Raw genomic sequence first — 26285 nt, forward strand, 5'->3', positions numbered from 1 at the left:
CTCACTAAGTATGGGCTGATTTATTTAAAAATACATAGAATCTCATATATTTTCTGGGAAAGTTAGGAAGAAACAGGCTTAAAGAAGCAAGTAGGTGTAATGTGTCCCAATCTAGCCAAACATCTTTCAGTCTTTACTAGAACTGTGCACATTCTCATGGCTATGATGATGCTTTAGAGCATTTCTGTACTAGAATATTATTTCACAGCAACAGTGAAACTGAAATGAGCATAGATGTTGGCAGAAGTGCAGGGCTGTAGTATTTTTCTATTATTTTTGCTTTGAGAAATTTTGAAAATTAAAGCAGTGTGGTCATTCATTGCAGGAGAGAAATGAGTCTTAACTTTGTAGGTATGCAGTGAAGTGAATAAGGAAAAGCTTCCAAGAAGCTCTTTTAGGACTCTGGTCTATCAAAACATGCTTAAATATATGAGGAGCTATATGACTTATCTCATAGTTGTGAGGGAGGATTATGTTGACTGATACGGCCACCTATTATAGTTCAATTACCAATAGTTTCCTTCATTTATTTGGTTACTTTTTCATGCCTATGATGCTGTCACCTAATTCTTGTTGGCAGAATACTGTTTAACTCTTTAAACGCTGTTTTGTGGTTTTTTTTTTTAAAGAAATCTGCTGCAACAGATGGTTGTTCTATTTAGTCATGTAGTTAGGCCATCTGTTCACACAGTCAGATCAGAGAAGACAGATTTGTCGTATCTCACTCAGCGAGAGTGAGACTCCCTCAGCTGGTTTCTGTCTCACAACCTCACCGACTCTTATCTTCCTCATTTACATCTCTGCAGCATAATTTGATGATGGGTTCCCTCTGGTGTGGTCCACAAAACTAGCTGTAGTGATACAGCGCAACTTAAGGAATGGTTGTTGGTCCTCTCTGGCTAGAAGTCTTTCCAGGGCCATAGCCGTTTCCTGCAGCCTACTCGTGTTTTATTTCTCCTCACTCCTCCCCAGTCACAGGCTTACAGATGTTATACACTTAGAGAAAAGGATCTCAAGGTATCTGCAAAGGTGTAACAGGTACATGGTGTTACACTGAAGTGTAAGAGGGTTAGGTTATTTGAATAATGTATTAGGCCCCCCTAACAAAAAAAGAAGTGTCCCTTTGCCACTTTTTCAGTTTTTTAATGAAAATTAGAATTTACCACACAGTTAGAGTTGAGGCTTCAGGTAAAAGGGATTTACTTGGACAAACCAAGTTTTGAACGCTTTTTGGAGTTCTTAGATGAGTTTAACCATGAAAAAGTGGACTGATGTGTTTCTCTGAACTTGTTACTTCTGGTCACCCACGGTGACTGTAAAGTGAGTCATAAATGTTTGAGATGTTAATTCATTAACTGGAAATGGCAGCAATGAATATACAAAACCTCATCTTGAGAAATTTGCTATAAATCTTATATAAAACTATGTTGTCTGTATTACTTTCCATTTCACTTAAGTGAGTGGAAGGAGGAAATGGAAAAAGCAGTGTTAGTTATTGTTTGGCACTTATGTATTTGCTGAAATTATAGAAAATTATTTAAGATTTATTTAAAGGTTTCTTTAAAGGTTTAAAAAGCACATATTTTCATTGCTATGGGCTAATTTGTTTCTTCTTATTCTTCCTTCAGGAAAGGATCATGTCTGTAGATTCATTGGATGTGGAAGGAATGACAGGTTTAACTATGTGGTCATGCAGTTGCAGGTAAGTGTACCAAACAGAGCACAAATGTTTGCTTGTGGGTAATAAAACAAAACACAACTGTGAAAATAGTATGAAAACACTGACATTTTAGAGAATGGCAAATGAAAAAGAACAATTCAAGTTTAATAAGTAGTAGGGAGCTAACTTAAATTGACCCTCTCCTTGTATCATTATCTTTCATATACTCTCAGAGGAGAAAGTTTCCATCATTAGTAAGGTTTGACTATTGAAATGAAGGTGTCTTCTGTGATAATGTCCTCTATGACCTTGGTTAATATGAGTGCAGGATGAAGAAGTGGGTGGTCCTGGTGGATAAAGTGCTGGATAAAGAATTGAGCTGTTAGTCATATTGTTGACTGTTGGTTATTTTGGTAGACCAGTGGTTCAGTGATGCCATGGGAGTGTATTTACTGCATTATGTGAATATTTTTTCATCTGTTTTGTTAAATCATCTAAGATATATTCACTCATTAAATAAATTGTGTATTTAAAAAAAAAAAAAAAAAAAGAGCGTAAAGTTGTTGTGGGTATTTTCTGACATTTTTTCTAGCATCCATGATGGAGAAATGTGTGTTGTTTTGTAGATATTATTTTTGGTCCGTATTATTTAGCTGTAGAAAGATACTAATATTAATATTTTTAAAAATAATTCATAAATTTAATATTGTAGATATTTGGGAACATCTACTCCTTCAATATGAAAACAAGTAATAAGAATATTCTGTAGTCAACCTCTGTAGCTAAAGATGTGATAGGAAGACATTATGCTATCAGTGAATGTTGATATTAGGTTTTTTTTTGTTTGTTTCGTTTTGTTTTTGTTTGTTTGTTTAAATGTTCTTTTGATTTTACAGGGTCGAAATTTGGCAGACCTGCGCCGGAGCCAGTCTCGGGGAACATTCACAATTAGTACCACTCTACGGCTTGGGAGGCAGATTTTGGAATCTATTGAAAGTATTCACTCTGTAGGATTTCTGCACAGGGACATAAAACCGGTAAGTCTGACTGTTAAAACAGGGAAATTTTATGTGGGCATTGGATGGTTGCAGAAATAAGAATTCTATGTATTGTGTTCTGTGAGGGCTGCTGCAAAAGTAATGTCTCCCACATTATAATATTGGCCCATGACATCAGAGGTGAACATCAGTCATGTGGCAGTAGGGGCTGAACCTTCCCACCAATACTCCACTACATTTTGTTGCCATGCTACAGATGTCTGTAGAGGGGCAGTCTGACAAAATGGCAGCTGACATAAAAGTGTGTGTGAAGCAAAGCGTGTAATTAAATTCTTCTATGTAGAAGAAATTAGACCCGTTGACATTCATTGATGTTTGCTGAATGTTTATGGAGAACAGACAGCGGATGTTATCACAGTGGTACATTTCAGCAGTGGTGACAGTGACATGAAGGAGAAGTCATATTCCGGATGGCCATGTGTGGCTGTCACACCATGAAATGAAGGAAATCTCAATCAGGTCACCAGCATAAATCTCTGGATTATGACAAGGGAACTGTACAGAGCTGAACATCAGCTTCCATGTATTGGAAATGATGTTTGCAACCTTGGAATATTGTATAGTTTATGCCATGTGAATCCAATTAATGCTCATGCGGGAACAGAAAGTATACTCTGCAAGTTTGTCATGACCTACTAAAGCAATAAGAAGCTGAAGGTGACAGTTTCCTGGATAGCATCATTACTGATGATGAGGCACAGCATCACCTCTATGAGCTGGAATCAAAACAGCAGTCCATTGAGTGGCAACATGAATTTCCCATCGAAGAAAAGGTTCAAGATACAGCTCTCAGCAGATAGAATGATATGTACTGCATTTTAGGATAGGAAAGGGGTGATTCTTCTGCATTTCTTGGAAACTGGACAAACCATCAATTCTGAACGCTACGTCACGATGCTGACTAAGCTGAAGGATTCAACTTCCTGAGTTTGGCCAGAGAAGACAGTATTTCTCTTGAAGCATGATAATGCCAGGCTCCATACAACGTTGAAGACTTTGGAGCATGTTGCCATTCTTGTCTGGACTGTCCTACCCCAGCCACTGCGTAGTGAGGATTTGGCACCTTCTGACTAGAATCTGTTCAGGCAGATGAACAATGGACTCCATGGGCAACCTTTTTGTAGCAACAACAATGTCATAGCAGCTGTGAAACAGTGGTTCATCTCCATTGGGGCAGATTTTTACAAGCTTGGGATGCAAGCTCTAGATCATTCACAGCTAGTGAAATAAACATAGCTAATGGTGATGACTGTGTTGAAAAATAGCGTTTCATAATTGAGAATTTGCTTTATCTAATAGTGTAATCGTGAAGCATGTATCTGTTGTCATTTCCACTGAAGTAAATTGAAGCATTACTTTTGGAATGATCTGTGTGTGATAAAAGGTAAAAATGAAAATAGAAAACTGGATGTTTATTCATCAGAGTAGAATTTTCCTATTATTCAGTGTTGGCTTGTAATTACAGTAACCTCATTCTTTTTCACCATTGCCTTGAGTACTTAGCCCTCCTTGCAGTTTACCACAGTTAACACTTCACCTCTTATCTGTAGCATCATGCGAGTAAGAGTGTATGTGTGTTGATCACACCTGTGTCAATACACGGTTTTGATTGATTTTTACTGTCCATCTCTGAAATGAGGCGACACATGTATGTAAATGTAAATACATAATTTGGTAGATTTTGGGAGGAAAACCCAAACACTTGGATTTACCACTGTAGCTTTGTGTTTTTCGCCAGAGAGATTTTCTGTTCTTGAAGCTTTGCTTTGAAATTTGTATCTTGCAGTTTACTAAAACAGCCAAGCTTTTGGAGATATCGTATTGTATAATTACATACTTCAAACGAGAAGCAAGGAACAAGCACTTAAACTTTTTGGAATGTTGCAATGATGAGTCTTCTGGTGTGGATCTTATCTATAATGTAACCTTTCAAGTTCGTCAAAGTGAAGCTTAAACAATTTTATATGTTAAAAGAAAAAACAATTAAGCAATCCTCCCTCCTAAGAAATAATAGTTGCATTGTTCAAAGGAATTTCTAAATGTTCCTTTTATATTGCTACAGTTCTTAATGTATATTTTTTGGCTTCTCATGTGTATCAGTGGCTGGTACTGTTAAGGTGGAATCGATCCATTCTTCAACAAGATTTTCCATCAGGCAGTGATATTACTTGATGTGCATTCTTCCCTGCAATTTCTCATTGCAATTTCTCATTGCAACCACCTGCTGTTTATTGTTGATTCTTTACTTGGTACACATTTGTCATCTAGTAGAGCTATATTTATGAACACTTTAAATATTGTCCAGATTATGTTTGTTGTCTATAGTGAGAAATGGATCAGTAAGGGTTGTTTAGCATGTCTGGCTTGTCTCTGGCTCCATCTGTGATTTTCTATCTAGTTAGAAATTAGAAAGTGTTTTGAAAAGAGCTCCTTGTCTTAAGGTATATTTTTATTTCAAATTTTCAGCTCTGAATGGTTATCCCAATCACTCTCCTGTTTAGTTTGTTTTCTTTCCCTTGTAGAAGTTACTGGTTACTGACAAAAAGTGCTCAGGAAAGTAGCACATGTATCATTAGTACTCAACTAGGAAGTTGTGCTCTATGCTGTAGCTGTGGAGTCTGATACAAAAGATCCATGTTGAAGTGTATATTGCCTATTTGCTATTTGGTGGAATCTCTGCTTATTCTTTCACAGAAGGGTCAGATTAAGGTTTGAGTATTTGCTGCTGCCTTGTGATATTTTGCAGCAAATTGTGAAAACTCAACTTATAAGAGTGCTATGAAGCTACTCAAACTTTTTTCTTCCTCCGGTCCAGGCATAGGTTTGTGACCTCTTTCAGGTATCATTCTTTTAGATTTGCATGAGATACATTGTTCCTCAAGGCTCTGATTTTCCCGAAGATAAGTGAAACCAAGTCTGAGTTCTAACAGACTTTGAGTACTGTGAGCTCCCTTAGCATAAAAGCAGAAGTAGGTTTTCCAGAGTTAATTTGGTGTAAGTTCCATCTTGCTCAGATGTGTAGTTGCAGTTTCATGTCGCAGAACCATTTCTTGTTCTATTTTTTTTTTTTAAATATATATATTATGTAATATGTGGGAGATAGACTTGAAGCAATTCAGCCAGTGTGTTTTGTTTTGTTTTACAGGTTTAATGTGGAATGTTAATCCACAGAGGCAAATAAAAAATTACTTGAGAATGAATTTTCACAGTAAATCTTCTCCATAAATCCTCACTAACTTTCCAGCTCCTATTGTTGTTGGTTTTTTTCTTATTTTTCTTCTCTCATGTAAAAGAAAAAAAGTTTGCACTCTTTCTTCTGTATTCTTTGTATATGTTATTAATGCATTTGTTTAGATGTCTTTGTTAGCCTATAGGTCAGTAGCTTTTTGGTTTTTGTTTTCTTTTTGTTTTTAAGGCCCAGATCCAAAAATATGAACTAGTGAGGTGGATGGAGAATTCTTGCTAAAAATTTGTGGACTCTAAGTAATAAGGTCAGGTAACAATCTATTTGGACCATCTGACTTGTGGTTCAGATATGGCAAGCTGGGCGTTTGATCTTAATGTTTTCTTCTAATTCAATGGGAATTTAAATGGACTGAAAATACGGAAGGAAAGGTGGAGTAGTATAACATGGATTTTCTGTGTTGGTGTAACTGTGTTACTGTGTACGTGTATTATAATATATCTACACACACACATATGTTTTATATTGTGTATATACATATTGTATACAAAATGTATATCTGTATTTGTTTTTCTTCCTAGTCTAACTTTGCAATGGGACGTTTTCCTAGCACCTGTAGGAAGTGTTATATGCTGGATTTTGGCTTGGCACGACAATTTACGAACTCATGTGGGGATGTCCGACCAGTAAGATTCTTTTCTAAATTATCAATTGTCAGTGTGGTTAATTAAATGTGCTAATACATCACTTCTTTTTTTTTTTTTTTTTTTTTTTTCTTCTTCTTCTTCTTTTTTTTTTTTTTTTTCTGGAACAATGTATAAATGCCATTGAACTGGTTACTTACATAAATTTGACAAGCATGATCCCAGATCAGAAATGCCAGCTGATGTATTGGTTATATTAAAAGACTGGCAGTTAGAGATGAATCTTGTTTCTGTCTTGAGGCACAGCTCCATGATTTTTATGGGTAATGGATCATTTGATTTGTGAAAACAAATCTGTATAAGAATACTTTATCAGCGCTGAATTTCACTTGGTAATGCATATTCTTTATTACACAAAAAAATATGAGCAGGAAAAAAACCCAACAGTAAACTGAATAGCCTTCTGAAAAGGAAAGTCTAAATAATTAAAACAGTGATAGGACATTAATTATTAGATTAGTAGGACATAGCTAAGTGTAGTTGGTATTTGTTCATGTGTTGCAATTGGGAGAAAACTGTTGAGAAGAGAAAAGAATATCAGTGAGGACAGTTTAAGTACAGTAGAGCCTCCCTAATTCACTGGTGGGATTCCCTTCCAAAATTTCCAAGTTTCAGTTCAGTACCATGATACATGGTGATGTTTAAATGAAAAGCGTAGTCTTTATTGATTTGTTTTTATAATAATGAATACCATACTGTTGAATGATTCAGTGACTAATGAATAGTCAATATTGTGTATTGTAGATATTAATGTGAAACAATGTGAGTGATAGAATCTACCTGTACAGGATTTTCAATTTGATTTTTCCTAAGGAGTTGGGAAAGTGGCGAACTTTTGTGTGCACATTATGAGGTGTGTGAATTAGTAAGGTAAATTAGCGAGGTTCTGCTGTACTCTATTCCTTCAGCCGTAATGCTGGACATTGCAATGAAAGCAAAGAGCAGGGGAGACCAACAGAGTGGCTGCTGCTGTTGGAAAGGTGAGATAAACAATTTAAGTAGTTTAAGCTTCTTTTTTTTCTTCTATTTATCAGTGTTCTTGTCTTCTGTATGTTTGTCTGCCTATAATGTTTCTTTTTAAACAGACCTTAATTTTGAAAAGAAAGCAATTCCCAAGATTCTGTAATTCAGTATGTACATGTAAGCACACACAATTGTACAAGTTTCAGAAAACATGAGTAATAACAGAATATTCTATTATAGCTTTGTTTTGTAACAACACAACTCTTGCCTTTTGTTTTTCATTGCAGTGCCCTACAATGTAACTTAAGTAATTATTCAGCTTAATCTGTCTATAATTTTGACACTCTAATCTCTTATAACTAGAGCGGCACTGAGGGGGGGAAGGAAAAAGATAGGTGTTCCCTTTTATTTACCAGAGACATATCTGACTAGTAGAGATATATAGGCTTCTGAAAGAAAACTTTCATGTTGAGACAGTACTAGGATGCAAGTATTTTGTGTAGATGTAGAATGAAATTCTAGAATGTAGGTCAATAAGGCAACATGGGATTGGTGGCAGGAAACTTTTTTGGTAACTGAAAAGATTCAAAGAGTGAAAAACACATATGGGAAGTAGAATAAGAATTGCTGGAGATGATATAGGCTGTTAAGGAAGGAGCAAATGGTGTGGGGAATAAATTGCTGGCCTGCTTCTTGGGTCAAAGGAAGAGTTACTCTGACAGTTTTCCTCAGTTTCCTCCTGTCCTCCCAGTGAATAGATTTTGGGTTGTTAACTACTTCAACAGAGTCCTCATTCTCATTTAGCGTGATCTTAATATCAAGTGTGTAAACTTCCCAGTAATTATTTAAAATAGATATTTAAAAAATACGTAAATGTTCTATTCAGATCTAAATATTTTAGATCTAAATTGCCATGTTTTATTTTGAAGTCTGAAATCTTCAATATTGCCAAGCTGGAAGTTGTGATTTGTTTGAACAGCTAGGAAATGTAGTGCAGTTTCTCTGTTAGGCTTTGCATTAAAGGAGTTGCAAGATTCTTACTTTGAACATTAGCAGAAGTATTTAAATCCAAAGGAAATAAGTGTCCACCAGTATTTTCTGAGGAGTTATCTGTGCTTTTTACTGATACTGTGAAGCACTGAGTAAGCAGATAGTAGCAGAATTGTGAGACCTGCTGAAGCAGAAGATGCAGCAGTAGCTGTGCAGACTGACCAATAGAAAAGAAACACTGAAGGCAACTGTGAATGTAAATGCTTAGATCTTTTTATTCTCTAGGCAAATGGTTACAAAACTGCTCACATCAAACCACAAGCACATTATTCTATTCAGATGTTTTTGTACTAAACCAGTTAAAGGCTGATTGCCTTTCCTTAGCACTCTCAGTTTCTCAGGTTTTCCAGCAAGCGAATTTTTATCTTGAAATTTCACTTTTGGACAATGACAGATGGTGTCCTTGGTAATTACTTTCAGAAACTGAATTCTACACAAAACAAACAAAAAAAACACCCCAAAACCAAACAACAACCCTTCTTGGAATGCTGCACAGGAATGTATTGGTAAATGTCAAAGCCTATCATAATTAGATTAAATACATTTTGAAAGCTTTCTAAGTCTATCATAATTCAGTTAAATAAAGAGAATACAGAAATACAGAGAGAGAATATACATAAGAGAGAGAGAGAATATGTATGAGTATATGCATACTCTTATTGTATGGATTTTTTTGTTTTTTCTATTTTATGAAGATTTTGAAGTGTTATGTATTTGAATTACATGGCATTTCCTGTAATATTCTGAATGGTTTTGATTGTTGAGGAGTACTAGAGAATACTTCTTACTCTACTTCAACTTGTCTTCTTGGCATAAGGAGATAGAGTTGTGTATTGTTTATTTCTGTGGTAGGAATGGGACATAGGTCTATAGACATAGATCAATTGAAGCAAGATTCAAGAACAACCTGGACATCTTTTACAAATGCAGTATTAAATGGTGGTGGATTGCATGAAAAATATGCCAAATAATACCAAAATGTTACTGGGAGTTGTGTCATATGAAGTATATAGCAAATAATTGACTAAATATGTTAAAATATTAAATGTGTTGAAATATGTTAACTGGTTGAAAAAGCCATTCTTCCAAACCTGTCCAAATCTGTTGAACACCAGATGCAGCAGGGTAATGGTCCATATCATTTTGTTAAATATGCTGTTCAGTGGTTGTTTCATCCCATCAAGAAGCATTTTGTTGCTGGCATTTACCTTATGCTATCTTTTCCCACTAATGTTCTTTCAGTATGTAACACTACATTACACAGTGATGTGATTAGATGAAGATGGATTTTTTTCATCACAACAAGTAAAAAGATATTTAATTTTCTTAAAATCTTTTCATACTCCTCAGTTCACTTTCCCATCTTTAACATCTGTTGTGACTTATATTTGCAATTTAATGTTGAATTCCCCTTCTTCACTTCATTTTACCTTTAAGTTGTCAGTAAAACATACTATTTGCTCATTGAAACTTCTGTAAACTTCTGTAAAACTCGTCCACGTGTCTTCTCTCTTCTGATAAAATTTTTAGCAATTGCTTGGTTATTTCTTTATCATTTACTACAGTTTCTTCTATTTAAACCTTCTATTTTGGCTGTCATTATCATGTGATGCTACTGGAGTTTTGTTTCACTAGTTTCACTAGTGATTGCGCTGCTGTGTTGTTAGGCTGCAAGTGAGGAAGGTGACAAAGGAGCATCCTAGTAGTTGTAGCTGCTAAGTACATGATGAGCTTAGCAGGAAGCATCTCTTGGCATGGAACAGGAGCAAGGCACCCCAGGGCTTTGCAACACTCCTACAGGATTCATTTGCTTAGGCTCAGCAAAGGTTCTGTTTATTACTTTTGTACCCAACTAATGATACTGTTGCACAATCCTCCTTACTGTCATATAAATATTCAGGTTGCAGGGAAGCTGATGAAGGAAATAAACCATGTTAATAAGTTATTATCTATGAAATATTCATTTCTAGCTTTTGTACATTGCTATACTCCAGAGTACTTCCTTCATAAGTTGTCTATCTGATATATCCATTATCTTACAATATAGGTGTGTGGGTTTTTTTTGTTTGTTTGTTTGTTTTTAACCTTTGGAAGGCAAACAATAAAGGTTAGTTTTCTTCCTCTGCATTTGTGTGAAAGCAATGTATGATGTACTGGACACCTCCATGTTTACAACATTAGCATCTACTGTGCATGTTAAAATTTGACAAAAGAAGTTCCCAGGGTGAAATGTCTGTGACTGTGGGCAGTCCTGAAACGAAAGTCTTTTATGGAATTCTCCTAGTTTATCTAGAAAGACAGAAATTAATATGAGGAAGGCACTGAAAACAACAAAACAGTGTCAGGCATTGAAATGTTTGTGTAACTCAAAGCGATTCCTCCCTATCCAAATCTATAAACTTGTCTGCCAAATATTTCTGTGAATTCCTCTTAATCTTGTACATCTTTTCCTTATTTCTTGTCAGATCTATGAGTTAGATTTCATAAAATAAGAGAGAGGAAATGGAGCATATGAATTGTCAGAAAGTACGTGGCAAAATAGGAAGAAAAGGGGGAAAAGGATGGCTGAATGCTTTTTTCCTGCCTCATTCTCTGTCTATTACAGAAGTGAAGATAGCAGCTGCTAAAACACTGGGAGATAACTTCAGTGGTGTCATGTAAATACCTCAGTGAGCTTTACAACTGGGAGCAGTTTGCCTGTATTACTGCAATGCTTTGTTTGGGCTGGTTAAACTGGGAGGACTGGTGTGCTCTTCTAGGACTACAAATTTTATCTCTCTGTGTATCATATCTCACTAAATGCTTCCTGAAACAGCTTCTAGAATTAGCTGTTCTATATGAAGGAAGGAAGAAGACATGGCAGAGAAGTGGAATGGAATGAAGCAAAGCTGAATTACATCCAGTTTTTTCTCATTACATGTTTATAGTTATAGAGGAGTTTAACATGAGTTTGTTGGCAAGTTGCAGCTATAGCTTGAGCAATATTATGAGTATTTTAACCCATGTTTTGAGATCAGCCTCCTCACAGCTACCTTTCTTCACTACTCTTCAACACTTGTAGGGAAGGCTTGGAGCTGGGGCTATAAAACATCGGAAGTGGGTAACACTTTTGTATTTAACTCTCCATATTCAGTAAACCTTTTGCAAAGGGAAACCTGGTGTACTTTTTGAACAGCATAGTATGGTTATTTCATAATTTATGTCCTCAGTCTATGTCTCCTGGGTACCAAGAGCATATGTTCTGAGTTTATTTGGAAAAAAACATACATACATAACTCATAAAGCATATCTTGTTCATTGATTCATTGTCAGTATCTATGTGCTGTTAGTCATGTGAATCTGGTATCTTCACTTCATTTGGATGTCCCATCCATGGAGATCTTAAAGGCCAGGTTGGATGGGACTCTCGGCAGCCTGATATAGTGAATGGGAACCTTGCCTGTGGCAGCAGGATTAGAACTAGGTTATCTTTAAGATCCCTTCCAACCTGAGCCATTCCATGATTTGCTTTCTACTCACTAATTATTTGAGGTGTATTTAAGATAGCGGTTTTCTTTCCTGCTGTTACAAAAATATTTTTTAACCTCTTCTATTGTTTTTATATAGTTAACCAAAATCCTTCCAGATGATATGAAGTTTTGAGAAAGCAATTACTTTATTTCATTAAGCATGATAACATTTAATAACTGTATGGCTTGCTTTAAGGGTTCTTATCTATTGTCTTTCCAGAACTAGAGTGCTTGAATTAGAACTTGACATTTGTTCTCCTAACTGGAGTTGTGGATTAGCAGCCATTTGAAAACAAGGCTTCACTTATTTATTTAAAAATAAACATTTACTTTGAATAGTCTCTCCTATTATTTTAAGTGTACGTTGTGTCTGGAGATGGAGTCTTTTATTAAGTTCCAGTAATACAGAACTAATTTGCTTTGTAAAATGTATTTAGAAAGGGTTTCAACCTTGTAATTTGTATGCAATATATATTTAGGCTGTTGGCAGATAAATCATTTTAGGAAAAAAATACATGGTGAAATGATGTAGAGTGAAGAAGTAGTAATAAAGAAAATAAAGGAAAATCTAACATCTGTATGCTATGAAACTTAGTTTATTGGAATGATGTTCTGATCATCTGTTTCTACAGCAATTAGCAACAATCAGTTCAGCTCTTACGGCTGAAATAAAAACAAAAGAAGGAACAGTAGAGATTAATGTGATGTAATTCAGCTGCCAAATAGAACTGTGGTAAGAGTGAAAAACTCTTTACTGTATGTTCATTGTTTCTAAAATAAATATTTTTATTAATAAGTAATGATTCAGAGGCAGTGTTGGAAGAGAGCGCCAGCATTATTTTTCTGGCAACCTGACAATCCCTTCCTGTTACAGTTGCTTCTGCTTTTTCATGTCTATAGCATTATGTTTTCTACATTTTCTTACTGTAGAACAAAGGAAATGTTTGAAGAATAAATAATCTAAAACTATGCTTTTAGTCTTCACTAAATCTACATCACTTAGACTACAGTATGTGAATTTTTGGCAATAGATGAAGTTTGCAAGGTTTCCTTTTAAGTTTTGATGTAAGTATTTAATGGTTAAGAACTTGTAAAAAAAAAAAAAAAAAAGAAAAGAAAAAACAACACATAGTACTTTAAAGAAAACCAGCTTTGTTTCAGTAAATAGTGTTCTAAGAGTCTGAATTGTTACAGCTTTGTATATCATTGTAGTTTAAGTCATATACTAAAAGAATTCCTATTTAAAATCGTAGACATTGCATGGAAAGGAGTAAACATGCAGCCTCATTCTTAATCTCCTATGTACTCCTTAATCGTTCTCTTCATGTTCTTTGAGCTGATAAGACTGAAAGGTAGTTAATTTTTTTTTATTTTTTATTTTTTTCTTGAATCTCTGGAGAAACTGAAGAAGCCTTTGATTTTTATGTCAGAATGTCCTAAATGGAAATGTTGTCTAATGGTTATTCATTAGAGAGACTAAGTAAAGAGCCATTTGTTTTGTTGGTTGTTTTGTTTGTTTGTTTGTTTGTTTTTTTCTGTGTCATTGTTTTCTATAAGTAGAAATCTGCATTAGTTGGAAGAACTGTAACACTAATCCTTTGAGGCTTCATGTCTGAGTTAGTGCTAATTTACAGGAAAGACAAGGGATTTGGTTTGTAGAGTTTTGGGCAGGCATTATTTTCCTTTAGACTGTTAGGTTTCAAAAGTTTCTGAAGTCACACATTATATATAGTTCTGTTATATCTACCAGTGTAATGCTATTTACTCTGCCATAACTTCCTTCAGAAATGAAGAAGATGACTCCTTAAGACACAGTCTTAAAATATATATGTTGAAATTTTAGTAACCACCGAGCACGGTTCTTGTGAGTTTGATTGAATTAGTGTCAAAGAAGAAGTGAAGGAAATCATCCAGCTGGTGTTGTGTGTGATAGTATGCAGTGAAAAAGGCAGGCAGTGAGTTCATGTAAGAGTTGGAAAAAAAATTAGCACTGTGAGTCAAGTTAGGGGGTGACACAAGTAGAGTGAATAGATTAATTTCATGCAGTGTGATATTGTTTTGCAACATCTCTATGGAATATTCTTGCAATGATGAGATGAGAAATGAAAAACAAAAACAACAACAACAAAACAAAAACAAACACCTAAAGATGGGAATTTCATTGAGAGGAAGGTATTTGGTTTTTGGATGAAAAATAGTGTTTATAATCTATTAATATTCTGCCTGAAGGAAAAGGCTGATAAATTGCTGCGATATGGAAAAGGTTTAATTCTTGTAGTACAATACTTTTTTATGTAAGGGGTATATTGTTCTTTTTTCTTTATTTTCAGTGGTGCATGGAACATGGATATCATATCCTAGCAATCAGAACAATTTCCTTTTAGAAATTCAGAAGTGTGGTATAACTGTTCAATATTCTAATATAGCGGTTTCTTTATTTTCCTTAGGGTGCTTAAATACTTTGGGGAAGAATAGGCTACAACTGTCCATTTCCTCTTAGGATTTGATATTTGAAAAAAATCTTAATTTATTCCATAAATGGTGAAATGGACCATTTTCCTGTGGTTGTATGTTCTCCTTCCTTTATGCCCTCTAAATCTTACTGTTTTCAGCTCTGTATTACACCCTGCCTTTTTGACCAGGATCCTAGTAGCTGATGCTAACAATTCTAGGGATAGGCATGTGCTTACTTGCCACCTAAAATGCTGATTGACCAACTGATGGTTGTTGAGATGGATATGAGCCATGTCTATTGAATTTTAATTGCCTGTCTCTGTGTCACGGTACTAATTTAGGTTCTCTAATCACCCATTTTCATTAAAAATACACTTGCAGGAACTGAAATCTTTGAGTGCTGCCCTATTTGTTTGAAATTAAAAGCTATTATCATGGAAAGACAGATGGCTTGATCCAGTTCCTTTCTTGGTGAAAAACAAACCAAAATGAAAACAGAATCTCTAGTCTTTAATTCTTTCATAGCTGTGAACTTCTCTGATTTATGAAAATATATTACAAATGGTTTAAAAAGAAAACAGTTTTTTTTTTGTTTGTTTGTTTTTGTTTTTTAACATTAACTTGTCAGTTTTAGCTTTGCAGTCTTTAAATAAGTCTACTACTGGATTAAAGCACCTTTGTAATGTATATTAGCATCATAGTAAGAATATGATGCATACAAACAAGTAAAAATTAGGTCCTGAGTTCTCTCATCTGCTAAGAACATGGGGATTATGATAATGCTGAAAAAGATTTTTTTTTTTTTTTAATTTTTTTTTTTTCTTCTGGAGATGAGAAAAACATTCTTTCTTCTGTCCGGAGAAATCTTCTGCTAGTGACTAGCTTGTTAAAAAAGGTAGTTGGTCTTCCTCTTAACAGGAATCTCTCCTCCAATTCCTGGTATAAGAGGAAGAAGAGAAATTGCATACAGCAAAGTAAATATGCACATGGAAGATGTATCCTGTGTGATTTTTTTTCACTGGAATAAATTCAGGTTTGTGATAGACATACAGTAGGTTGTTACCACTTCCAGCCTTCAACTTGTCTGTTTATGTATCAGATTTGAAAGCTCCGCTGTTTTCAGCTAGTGCATCTCATTACCTAAGTAAATGCTCCAGATTGAAAATGCTTGGGAGCTGGTTTATGCACCAAGTATTGCTGTGATGCTTTTTATATCACAGACAGTTGGTGCTAAATTTTGGTTTGCTACCACATGCCTGTTAGAATCCACAATAACGAAATTTAATTGTACTGCTACATGTTAACTCAGCTCCTTACCCAGCATTTGCTGAAACAGTGTAGCAGTTTGGAAATCACAGCTTTTGTTTAGGTAGAATGGAGACCAAGCAGTATACCTACTGACAGTTGGTAGGAGATGGTTTAATAAGGGATGTGAGTACTCTGCTACTAGTAGCTTAAATGGTTTTTATAGAGAGCTAGAAGGATGGCTTTGAAAAGCTGTACGTAGAGTGATAACTAATCGTGATGTATTACTTGTTGTAAAGGCAATTGTGTTCCAGCTATGTGATATTTGCTTACCCAGGATGTTTCATTTTCTTTAAACTGATGCTAATGCATGCTAAGCAGTGAATTAAATTGCAAAGCTTATATCCACCAAAAAGAGGGGTGATGAGAATGTGCCATTTGGTGTAAAGAAAGGTAAATCCCTAAATTGTATTCCCAATGGATGAACAGAAAAGAGGATTCTTTATGGAGGGAAATAGAGTGGCTGCTTCTCTACCCATCCTTGTATTAGCTTTACAATTCAGCTTTATAGACAGTCTTGAGAAGGTAATATTCACTGCCTGAGCTGATTTCTCTATCTAAAAACCTAAAGGTACTTAAGAATGATCAGTCATTGACTTGGTAGGAAGATACTTGTAGTGTGTCGGATAAAATAAGAAGGAAGTCATTATTGTTCTATTTTTTTTGTGTGTGTGTGTGTTTATTATATCATTTCTGTGACTAGTGTAAAACTACATTCTATTCCATGTAACATTTTCAACACTGCCCAGAGCATTTCTAGAGTTACTGAACTGTGTTAAAGGAGAATGATTTGCTTCCACTGTTGATTCACCAAAGAACCAGCAGTTGTGAACAGCTTTGTAAGCTTAGTGTCCCTCATGAATCTGCAAAAATTGTGCTTAGGGGCAGTAGCTCCCTTTTCTAGTAACTCCTGACTTCCTTCATAATGTTTCTGGGACAGAGCTATATCCAGGGAAAACTGGTGTTACGTGAAAAAGTAGACTTAAAAAAAAAACACACTAAAACCCACTAATTTTCAAGGAAGGGAGGGGGAAGGGAGGGAATGAGTGGGAGAAAAAAAACAACAAACTCACCCCCCCACCCCCCCCCACCCCCCCACACAAAAGAGTTAATTACTTAATTTGTCCTGGGAAGGAACATAATGTGATCCATTTAATAAGGATGTTAGTGAAATTCACAGATGCACTGAAACGTGAAATTCATCATATCTTTACTGCAAATGCATTTTGCAGCCACGTGCTTCAAATATTCAGTGATAAAAACACCACCAACCTCTTTTTTTTCTTTTCCTTTTTTGTTGTTGTTGTTTTCCCCTCAACAAGGAAATTTTCCTTTGCTTTGGTAGCAAGTTTCTGGGATATGGGCTCTGAAAGATGTGGCTATAAAAGTAGTAAAAATTCTACAAGAATATTTTTCAGTTTTTACTCTGAACTTTGGGGAAAAAACCAAATCAACATGAGTAGTAGCAAAGAGGCCACTGAATTTGAAAAATGTAGTGAATCATTCAGGAAGTTACTATTGTTACCTTTAATGCTTCTCATTCTCTATGTGAAATGGAAGGTGCGTGGGGAGCTGTGAAGCAGTTTGAGAAGTTTTGCAGATACTTAGAAGTCTATAAATTCTCTTGTGAACCAAGTGAACATGCTTTGGGCTACCAGACCCATAATTCTTGTAAATGACACAGTATAATTAACGTAGTGTTGAATGGCATTGTAATACCACTTCTAAACAGCGGTCAACTGCATTACTAAAATGTATTTAAATGTGTCTTAAAACGTAACACAGTTACAAATCCTTTTAGATCAGGTGTATGGCTACCTTCAGGACAGTAGCTCTGCAGGTTGGGAAAGGATTTAGATATCCTCGATGAAGTAAAGAATTCAGAATTCATTTCACAAACTAATATATAGAAATATATATCATGCATTCTTTTTCTTGACAGGTGATCCTGAGATAATAGAAAGCACTGGATCTCTCCCTCTTTCTAGGGCAAATAATTTCATGGATATAATTAAGAATGGCAGTGAGATCAACATTCAAAAGTAATAGAGCTAATGCACAATGAAATACTTCCATTGGACTTTTCTCCCCAGGGTAGTGCTGGAATAGGTCAGGCTGTTAATTTCTGCAAACTGAATGGAGTCTTTTAGATTCTGTATGCCTTTACTTACTCTCCTGTTTTGTTTTTTCTTCCCTTTATCAAGCAACTGATTTTTCTTTTTTTTTTCCTACTCATTAACAACTTTTTTTGTCTATTTGATATTCTAAGAATAAAAATCTCTCTCTATCCTACTTTTTGTATTTCTGATTATTCTTAGAAGAATGATAGAATTAGCTTGGTAAAATTGAATATAGTTTTTTCTTTTTAATGTTCATGCCAGAGGTTGAAATCAGCATGTGTACAGTTTAACCTTCTGAAATTTTAATTCTCTGGGATTTTCTGAGTTTAGGGTGTTCTAAAGTTATATTCTCAATGCCCTTCTGAAGATGTGCTGTTGATCAAACATATTGAAAATATATTCCAATTGACTTGGAAATGATGCTGTGGTGTTCTCGTTTGGATAATTTCTGGTCCTCAGCACGATTGGGAAGGAGAAATATATTTATTTAATAAAGGACTTTATTTTCTCCTGCAATTTGGCAGTTCTGCAAAACATTTAGAGCTATTCTATTTATTACTATGTGGTGTTATGAAGTTCCTGCAGCTAGTGTTGTGCTTTGCTTCTGGGTAATGTTCAGGGTGGATGTGATGATTGGAGACAATAACTCAGTTGTCTGCCCTCCTGAACAGAACATGCATTCTAGGCATTATTTAACCTTTTATGAGAATGTGAGAAACTAAGATAATCTAAATGTAGAGTATTGTCTGGGATCCTGGTCATACAAAAATGTCCTAGAAAATACTTTCCACTTTAACTAATACTAATGCATTTCTCATTGTATCGCTGTAACAGACATTGATTATATGAGCTGTTAAATCACTTTAAAGCACCTTGCTGCAGGATTTAATTGATAGGTTTACTGACAATAATGGCAGCTCCTGATATACTTAAATGATAGCTCTCAGTATTACTGGTATTTTATTAATAGGGCAATGATTTCGTATTGTGATTATCTTTCTGTGTATATCAAGATTTTTCAATGTATTTTGCAGAATTTTGTAATTTTTAAAGAATTGTTATAGGGCTCAAGTTTCCCACGTTCAGTGTTGTAAGAGACAAAAAGAATTATTGATTGGGAAGAAAACAGAACAGAGGAAAGCAAACTTCGCAGTTCTAGCAGTTCTCTTTATTCTATACAGAATAATTGATCAAGAGGGATAGAATGGATTACATATCTGGCTTAGGCAAAATAATAATACTACTTTGTAATTTTTTCATTGTTTAGAATATACGTTATTATCATTTAGGTAGTTCTTTTTGTAACGTTTTACATGAAGGAGGGAAGGCTGGCAAAATAGGTTCCGTAGTTATAAAACAGCAGTTGATGTGGGTGTGTCCATGCAATACCTACAGTGTGAGAGAAACAGAGCTAGTATTTGGAAAATAGGAAAGAAATAAGTATTTTTAATTATACTTATAATATTTACTTTTTAATTTACTTATTTACTTTAATTTACTTATACTTGTATAAGTACCTACTTGTGCCAAGTATATACTGGTGCATTGAGCAAGCTGGAAGTAATTGTTACGTTTTAGATCCTGTCAAAATTTTGAGACTCAGACTTTTATTATTTAATACCTGGAGATATTTTATTATTGGAGAAGAAAACGAGAAATATTTCTCTCATACAGATTATTTTCTTTTGATGCATGAGCTAAACAGGACACGATGCAGCTGGAGAACAAATACTGATGGATGTATGATTTAAGAAATGTTGATGTGTTGCTTTCCGATGCCTATGTAGATTTCTACTGATAACCTGGAAATAACATAGCAAATTGAAATAAAACAGTATTAAAATGGTATTTGTAATGGCTCCACACCCACTTGATAGATACATATTTAACTGTTGAGAGGGCTTCTTTCTGACAGTCTTTTTTCTTATTGTTTTTCTTTAATAGCCACGAGCTGTTGCTGGTTTTCGGGGAACAGTACGATATGCATCAATCAATGCTCATAGAAACAGGGTGAGTATCTGAAACTGTATCATATCCATCTGACGTAACTGAAAGCAGAAATGCATTTGCTATTGATTTTGTTTTGTATCCTGGTATAGGTACATTGTCTTGTATATATACTATATATTGAATATATGTATATATATACGTTTGGGGAAAAGGTGATGTAATTTACAGTAATTGAGAGTAAAAAGATTTCTGTAAAAATAGCATAAGTGATATTAATTATCTTTGCTTAGTTGTATTGCAAATTTTATAGCGTTGAGTTCTGTAAAATACATAATCTCTAGTATGTTTTCTTAATATTAAACAGCTCTTCTAGTGTAATTAGCATACTTCAACTTTTATCTGTATCTTTTATGGGAATAAAATTGTCCATTCCTACTTACAATTAAACCAATCTATTTTAACAACTTATTTACAGTGTTGATTATATGAATTTTCATGTATAGCAATGTAAATTCAACAGTGAAGAATCTATCTTCTCTTCTGTCTTACATGTGTCTGTAAGATGCATTAGAGTAATTCTTTTTCATAGGAAATGGGTCGACATGACGATCTGTGGTCCCTGTTTTACATGTTGGTGGAGTTTGTGGTTGGGCAACTACCTTGGAGAAAAATAAAAGATAAGGTAACCTGGAAGTGAGACCAAAGAGCATGAATGAAATTAGTTATGGATTGCAAGCAAATGCCATGATAAAGATTCCACTAAGAATCACTGCTTTCTTATTTTAAACATTATTGTTTTGAGTGTTTTCTAGTATCCTTTTTCCTAATATCATGGTAGAAAGTACAACCAAGCCCTATGAACTGGTTTAGTGGGGAAGTCTGAAATTGTGCTCCTGTTCTCACTTAGATAATTTTTTTATTTCACCTTTTGGATATTGAGCATTTTTTATCTAATTTGACTATTTGTGAAGTGGGCATTTCTTATTTGCTGATGAACAAAAATAAATCAATTAATATGCAGTACTCTTTTGTCACTTATCTTAGGTGAGATATTCCAGGAAACAATGGTATTTAATTAGCCTATTACTATTACATTTTTCAATTTCTCCTGAAATTATACTGAAACTAGGTTACTCCTGTAGTTCACATGGTAGTAGATGATAGTGTGCTCTATAAGTAGCTTTTTTTTTTGGTTTTGATTTGCTCATCTTATAGTATGCAAGATTTACTAATCTTTGATGTACTGCAGTGACCAATTGCAGACCACCAGAAAGTGATTGGGCTTCAGATGGTGCAAAGAGATATTTTAACCTTTAAAGCAGGCTCCTTTAGAAGGATTGAAATGTCTAATGATATCAGGCAGCATTCAAGTGCAGAAAAAAAGTGAACAGCTTTTCATATTCAATTTGAAATTAGTGTGTTACTTTTGTGTATGTACTGATGGCAATCTCTTATCTTGCTATCTGATTAAGAACAGCCTTCCTCAGTACTAATCAGTGTAACACACCTGTCTTTCTGGTTAGTATTGTTCTGAATGGCTGTAAGATGGCAATGTGGGTGTGCAGCAGAGAACACAGGTATGCTAACGTTTTTTGTTATTTGTTCCTAGGAGCAAGTGGGGTCCATTAAAGAGAGGTATGAGCACAGACTTATGTTGAAACACCTTCCTCAAGAATTCAACACCTTTCTGGATCACATTTCTAATTTAGATTACTTTACAAAACCTGATTACCAGGTAAATATTTTCTACTGTTTTGAATCTCTGATTTTAAATAGTAGAATTTTATGCAGTTGCAAGTTCAGTTTCCTTTGATGTCATTGTCTTGAGCGTGGCAGTCTCGCTTCAGCGCCTGGCAAAATTATGGAGAAGGTTATTCTGGGAGTTATTGAAAAACATCTGAAAGGCAATTCAGTCATTAGTTATAGCCAACATGAGTTCATGAGGAAAAAGTCCTTATTAACCAACTTAATCTTTTATGACAAGGTTACCAACATAGGCGTAGGAAGCCAGTTGTGGATTTCAACTAAACTTTCTGTTTCTCACAGTGTCCTTCTGGACAAACTGTCCAGCATGTATCTAGACAAGACATAATGTGGTGGGTGAAGAGGCAGGCCTTGTGGTGTCTTATAGCTCCTCACAGAGTGGATGGGCAGTGCTGAGTTCTGCTCTCTGGTGGTGGTGCAGAACCTGAGGGAGCTGTGTCAGATCAGGGTTGGGCTGGGTGCTTAGGAGAAAGTTCTTCACTTGAGGGTGGTTGGGCCCTGGCACAGGCTCACTGGGGCAGTGTTCACAGCACCAGGCTTGGCAGAATTCAAGAAGCATTTGGAGAATGCTCTAAGAAGCGTGGTTTGAATTCTGGGGCCCTGTGTGGAGCCAGGAGTAGGAATCGGTGCCCCTTGAGCATCCTCTCCACCTCAGACTTTTCTGTGCTTCTAGTGACTGTGGATACATTTCAAAGATGCTATTTTCTTCCCCCATTTTGGAGCTGTAAGGCAGTTATGATTCTAAAAATAATTGCCAGTTGCTTTGCAGTCAGTAATCTGTTAGGTTCAGATGCTATGCTCATATTCTAGGCTCCACTGAGTGCTTTTTAAGTTAAATTGATGAGATTGTTTGATGGTGATAATCACTCAGGCAATTTTCAGAAATCTTGAGCTCAGCACCCTTGATGCTTACAGCTGGATCATGACATGAATCCATGCTTTTTTTTTTTTTCTCCCACACTTAAGTGTTGCCTACAGAGGTCACTAGAAAACTAAATAGTCATTTTTCTTCGTTGAAGAGAGTATTGCTTGCTGAGATAGGCAGCTTCAGATTGGTGATAAAGTGACGTATGTTTAGTCACTCACTGCTGGACCCATATTTTAACAAAAAATAAAACTCAAAAAATATAACTGCTTTAAGCTAGTATGTTGAAAACAGCATTTGTTTTTGCATTATAGCAGAAAGCATAGAAAACATTTAAAGGAAAATAATGTCTAAAATTATTTGAGAGAGGGTGATGAAGGCCCAGGAAGAATAGAATAAAGGAGTATGTGAATGGGACAGACTGAATTATGGCTTTTGTGCAGTTCAGTAGGGTTTCAGATTGACAGAGAGAGATAGACAGCGTATTAAGAGCTCTTAGGAGTAAGGATGAAATGAATGCATTTTGTGTAAGAGAAGTGATCCAGACTTCCCATCCATTTTAAGTTAGAAAAAGTAGGTGTTTTTAAAGGAGGCAGAGAAATTTCCAGCAGCTTTGATCGGAAGAAAGAATGAAAATCAGAGTTTTAGCTTTTAGGAAAAAAATGTAATTTGTCAAAATGTTTTGAAGCAAGAGATGATGTGATACGGTCACAACCTTCCCACCAGCTACTGGAATGAGACAAAAGTTTTCCAAAACAATAGGAAAGCAGATGTAATTTCTTTCTCTCCCGTGGACACAAATTGGCCTAGATGAATTTTCATAGCATAAAATGAGAGAGGAAAGCTTCCCCATCTGGCTTTACTGTGGTATGGATGTCTGCATTGGATAATGTAAATGATGCATGGTATTAAATATAATGATTTACTATGATACTATGATACTATGATAAATAGAAGTATATAAATTAGTGAATTGGTATTCTTCATATGTACTCCTGATTAATTCCCTAGCATTTAATGATCTTGCTGAATGTATTGTTTCATCCTTCTCTCTTGGAAAGCTGTGGCTCCTATTCTGCAGCAACTTAGTTATGCCAATCTGTACATTCCTGCCTTTTTTGCCTCTCTCTTCTGCTAGAAACACAGGGAAGATTTGCTTGTCTTTTCTTGCTTATTTGTTTTTAATGTAAAACAGAAGTTTGTGTATCTTACATTTGAAACATTGCAGAAATTATAATAAATATATGTTCTTGGAAAATTGTTACTCAGAATCATGAAGAAGGAATATGCTAAGTTATTATTGGATGATATTTCTAAAATTGTTTGATCTCTGTGGCAAAAATGAAGCTAATTAACTTTTTCCTTCATTTTTAGCTTCTTATGTCTGTGTTTGATAACAGCATGAAAACCTTTGGGGTTATTGAAAGTGATCCTTTTGACTGGGAGAAAAGTGGAACTGATGGCTCTCTCACAACAACAACAACTTCAACCACACCTCAGTTACACACTCGTCTTACTCCAGCTGCAATTGGGTATGTATACACATTGTGTATGGTCACTGAAATTAATTCTGATGGAGTGGAAACAGTTACTGAATCTGAGAAGAGAAAAAACTTATATCAATGTTTTTTTAGTAAAAAGCTGAAATTGTTTTATCTTTATGCTCTGTTAAATAAAGCTATTCTAGCTAAATAAACACATCAGTTGCACCAGGCATCACTTTTAAACACACACTTAAATATTGTGTTTCTTTTTTGTTTGTTTTGATTAGAACCTTTGGAGTTACTATTGACTGATCTATGGTTAAAAAGGAGTTTATTACTTTCATACATGTGAATTATGTGCATATGTAAAATATTTTCAAATTTAATGTTAACTTCATTGTTCTTTGAAGAGTCAAGTTTGTCACACTGTTTTTGAACTATCAGTCCAAACTTAGCTCTCCTATTAATTAAAATAGATACTGGAAAAAAGAAGTAAAAAGATTAGAATATAGTAAATGGCACTTGTTAGTGTTTGTCTTCCATCAGGACTAGTCAATGAAGTTAGGAACTGTATACTTTCCAAGGTGATAATTCTGGTTTACCACATTTTACATACTGCCATTTGTTCAGTGTATTTCTGTATAGTATAAAAAATAAGACATTACTATTATGTCAGAACATCCTGGTTTATTTATCAATCAGTGATCCTTGTTGATTTCAGGAGTACAACCAATATGAAGGAATTCATAGTCCATTCCTATTCCAGAAAGCACTAAGAGGAGAATGTTGTTCTAGTTACTATGAATTGTTCTATGCAGATACTAAGCAATTTTGAATTCCATTTGAAAAAGAAAAAAAAAACACAACAAAATAAAACAACCAAAACCAGACATTTAGCAACTGAACTGTATTTATAGAGGATTTTAATCCAGTGGTGGAGGAAATTGTATTTATCCAGTGCTCTGTAATAGATAAGATCTCTAACACTTTTTCCTCAGAAATTACTTTGAAAACATTCAAGAAGCAGCTTTTAAGTGTTTTTCACATAATTAAGTTTTTTCGCTTTTCTGATTTTTTTTTCTATTTTTGTAGAATTGCCAATGCCACTCCTATCCCAGGAGATTTGCTGCGAGAAAACACAGATGAAGTATTTCCTGATGAACAGCTCAGTGATGGAGAGAATGGTATTCCTGTTGGTGTCTCACCAGAGAAGCTGCCTGGGTCCCCTGGGCATCAGCGTTCTCAGGAAAAAGATGTTTGGGAAGAAATGGATGCAAACAGGAACAAAATAAAACTAGGGATTTGTAAGGTATTTGCAAATCTGTACGTTGTACCTTTTTTTGGCTGTTGTGGGTTCGTGCTGAAGAGCACGTTTAAACTGTCTTAAATGTGGTGTGAGCTTAAGGAGCATTCCATATACAAATTGGCTTACCAATGGATAAAATCCTGGATGGTATTCACCTTCTAATTCTGTGCCTCCCTCTATTTTGTCATTCCTAGTGTCTTATGTTTTTGTTTTTACTTTTTGCACAGGCTGCCACAGAAGAGGAAAATAGCCATGGACCTGTGAATGGAATGCTTAATGCGCCAAGTCAAGGTTCACCAGTTCGTGTCCGCTCAGAGACTACCCAGCTGGACAGAGATGTCCCACTGGTTCGAAAGCTACGTTCAATTCACAGCTTTGAACTTGAAAAGCGTCTGACGTTGGAGTCAAAGCCAGACACTGATAAATTTCTTGAGAACTGGTAAATAAATTATTTCTATTTTATCCTTATGCTTAGATTTTTACAGTATATGTTGTTAAGACAGTATAGTCTCTCTACTATTACTCTGTCAATTTACAGCACTTCGTGAAAATCTTAAATGTATTTGCTGAGTTGTGCTTATGCAAGCTACAGCGAACAATATTAAATGTGTTCATAATATTGCTCAACTTAGTGATGTTGAAACTGTACCTAGTCTTTATTTAAAAAAGAAGAAAAGATCAATGCTAGTATAGAGCTATGGTCATTTTTTTAGAAAAAAATTTTTATTTCAGGGTGATGTTTATTATCTTCACTGGAATAATGGTCTTGACATTTGACAGTCATTTCAACTCATCTGAAATAGGAGTGATGACGTCAAGTGCTCAGTAGAGCTAACGTGGGGCTGGTTGCTAGGAGATGAGAAGGACAGCTTACAAGAAGCTGAGGGTTTTTTGTTTTGTTTTAGTTTT

General features: G+C 35.1%; 1 protein-coding gene across 3 annotated transcripts in view; it reads left to right on the forward strand.

The window, feature by feature from the left end:
* TTBK2 (tau tubulin kinase 2) overlaps nucleotides 1-26285 on the forward strand; it is a 67895-nt gene that overhangs the window by 25127 nt on the left and 16483 nt on the right. For all 3 annotated transcript variants that reach the window (XM_072337402.1, XM_072337403.1, XM_072337401.1), the window contains exons 4-12: nucleotides 1629-1702; nucleotides 2557-2697; nucleotides 6484-6588; nucleotides 19952-20017; nucleotides 20547-20639; nucleotides 21567-21692; nucleotides 23961-24118; nucleotides 25163-25379; nucleotides 25604-25815. In XM_072337402.1, coding sequence (XP_072193503.1) covers nucleotides 1629-1702; nucleotides 2557-2697; nucleotides 6484-6588; nucleotides 19952-20017; nucleotides 20547-20639; nucleotides 21567-21692; nucleotides 23961-24118; nucleotides 25163-25379; nucleotides 25604-25815 — 1192 coding nt within the window. The remainder of the gene's footprint in view (nucleotides 1-1628; nucleotides 1703-2556; nucleotides 2698-6483; nucleotides 6589-19951; nucleotides 20018-20546; nucleotides 20640-21566; nucleotides 21693-23960; nucleotides 24119-25162; nucleotides 25380-25603; nucleotides 25816-26285) is intronic.

This window comes from Excalfactoria chinensis, chromosome 5 (assembly GCF_039878825.1).
Source record: "Excalfactoria chinensis isolate bCotChi1 chromosome 5, bCotChi1.hap2, whole genome shotgun sequence".
In the NCBI taxonomy this organism is placed as follows: domain Eukaryota; kingdom Metazoa; phylum Chordata; class Aves; order Galliformes; family Phasianidae; genus Excalfactoria; species Excalfactoria chinensis.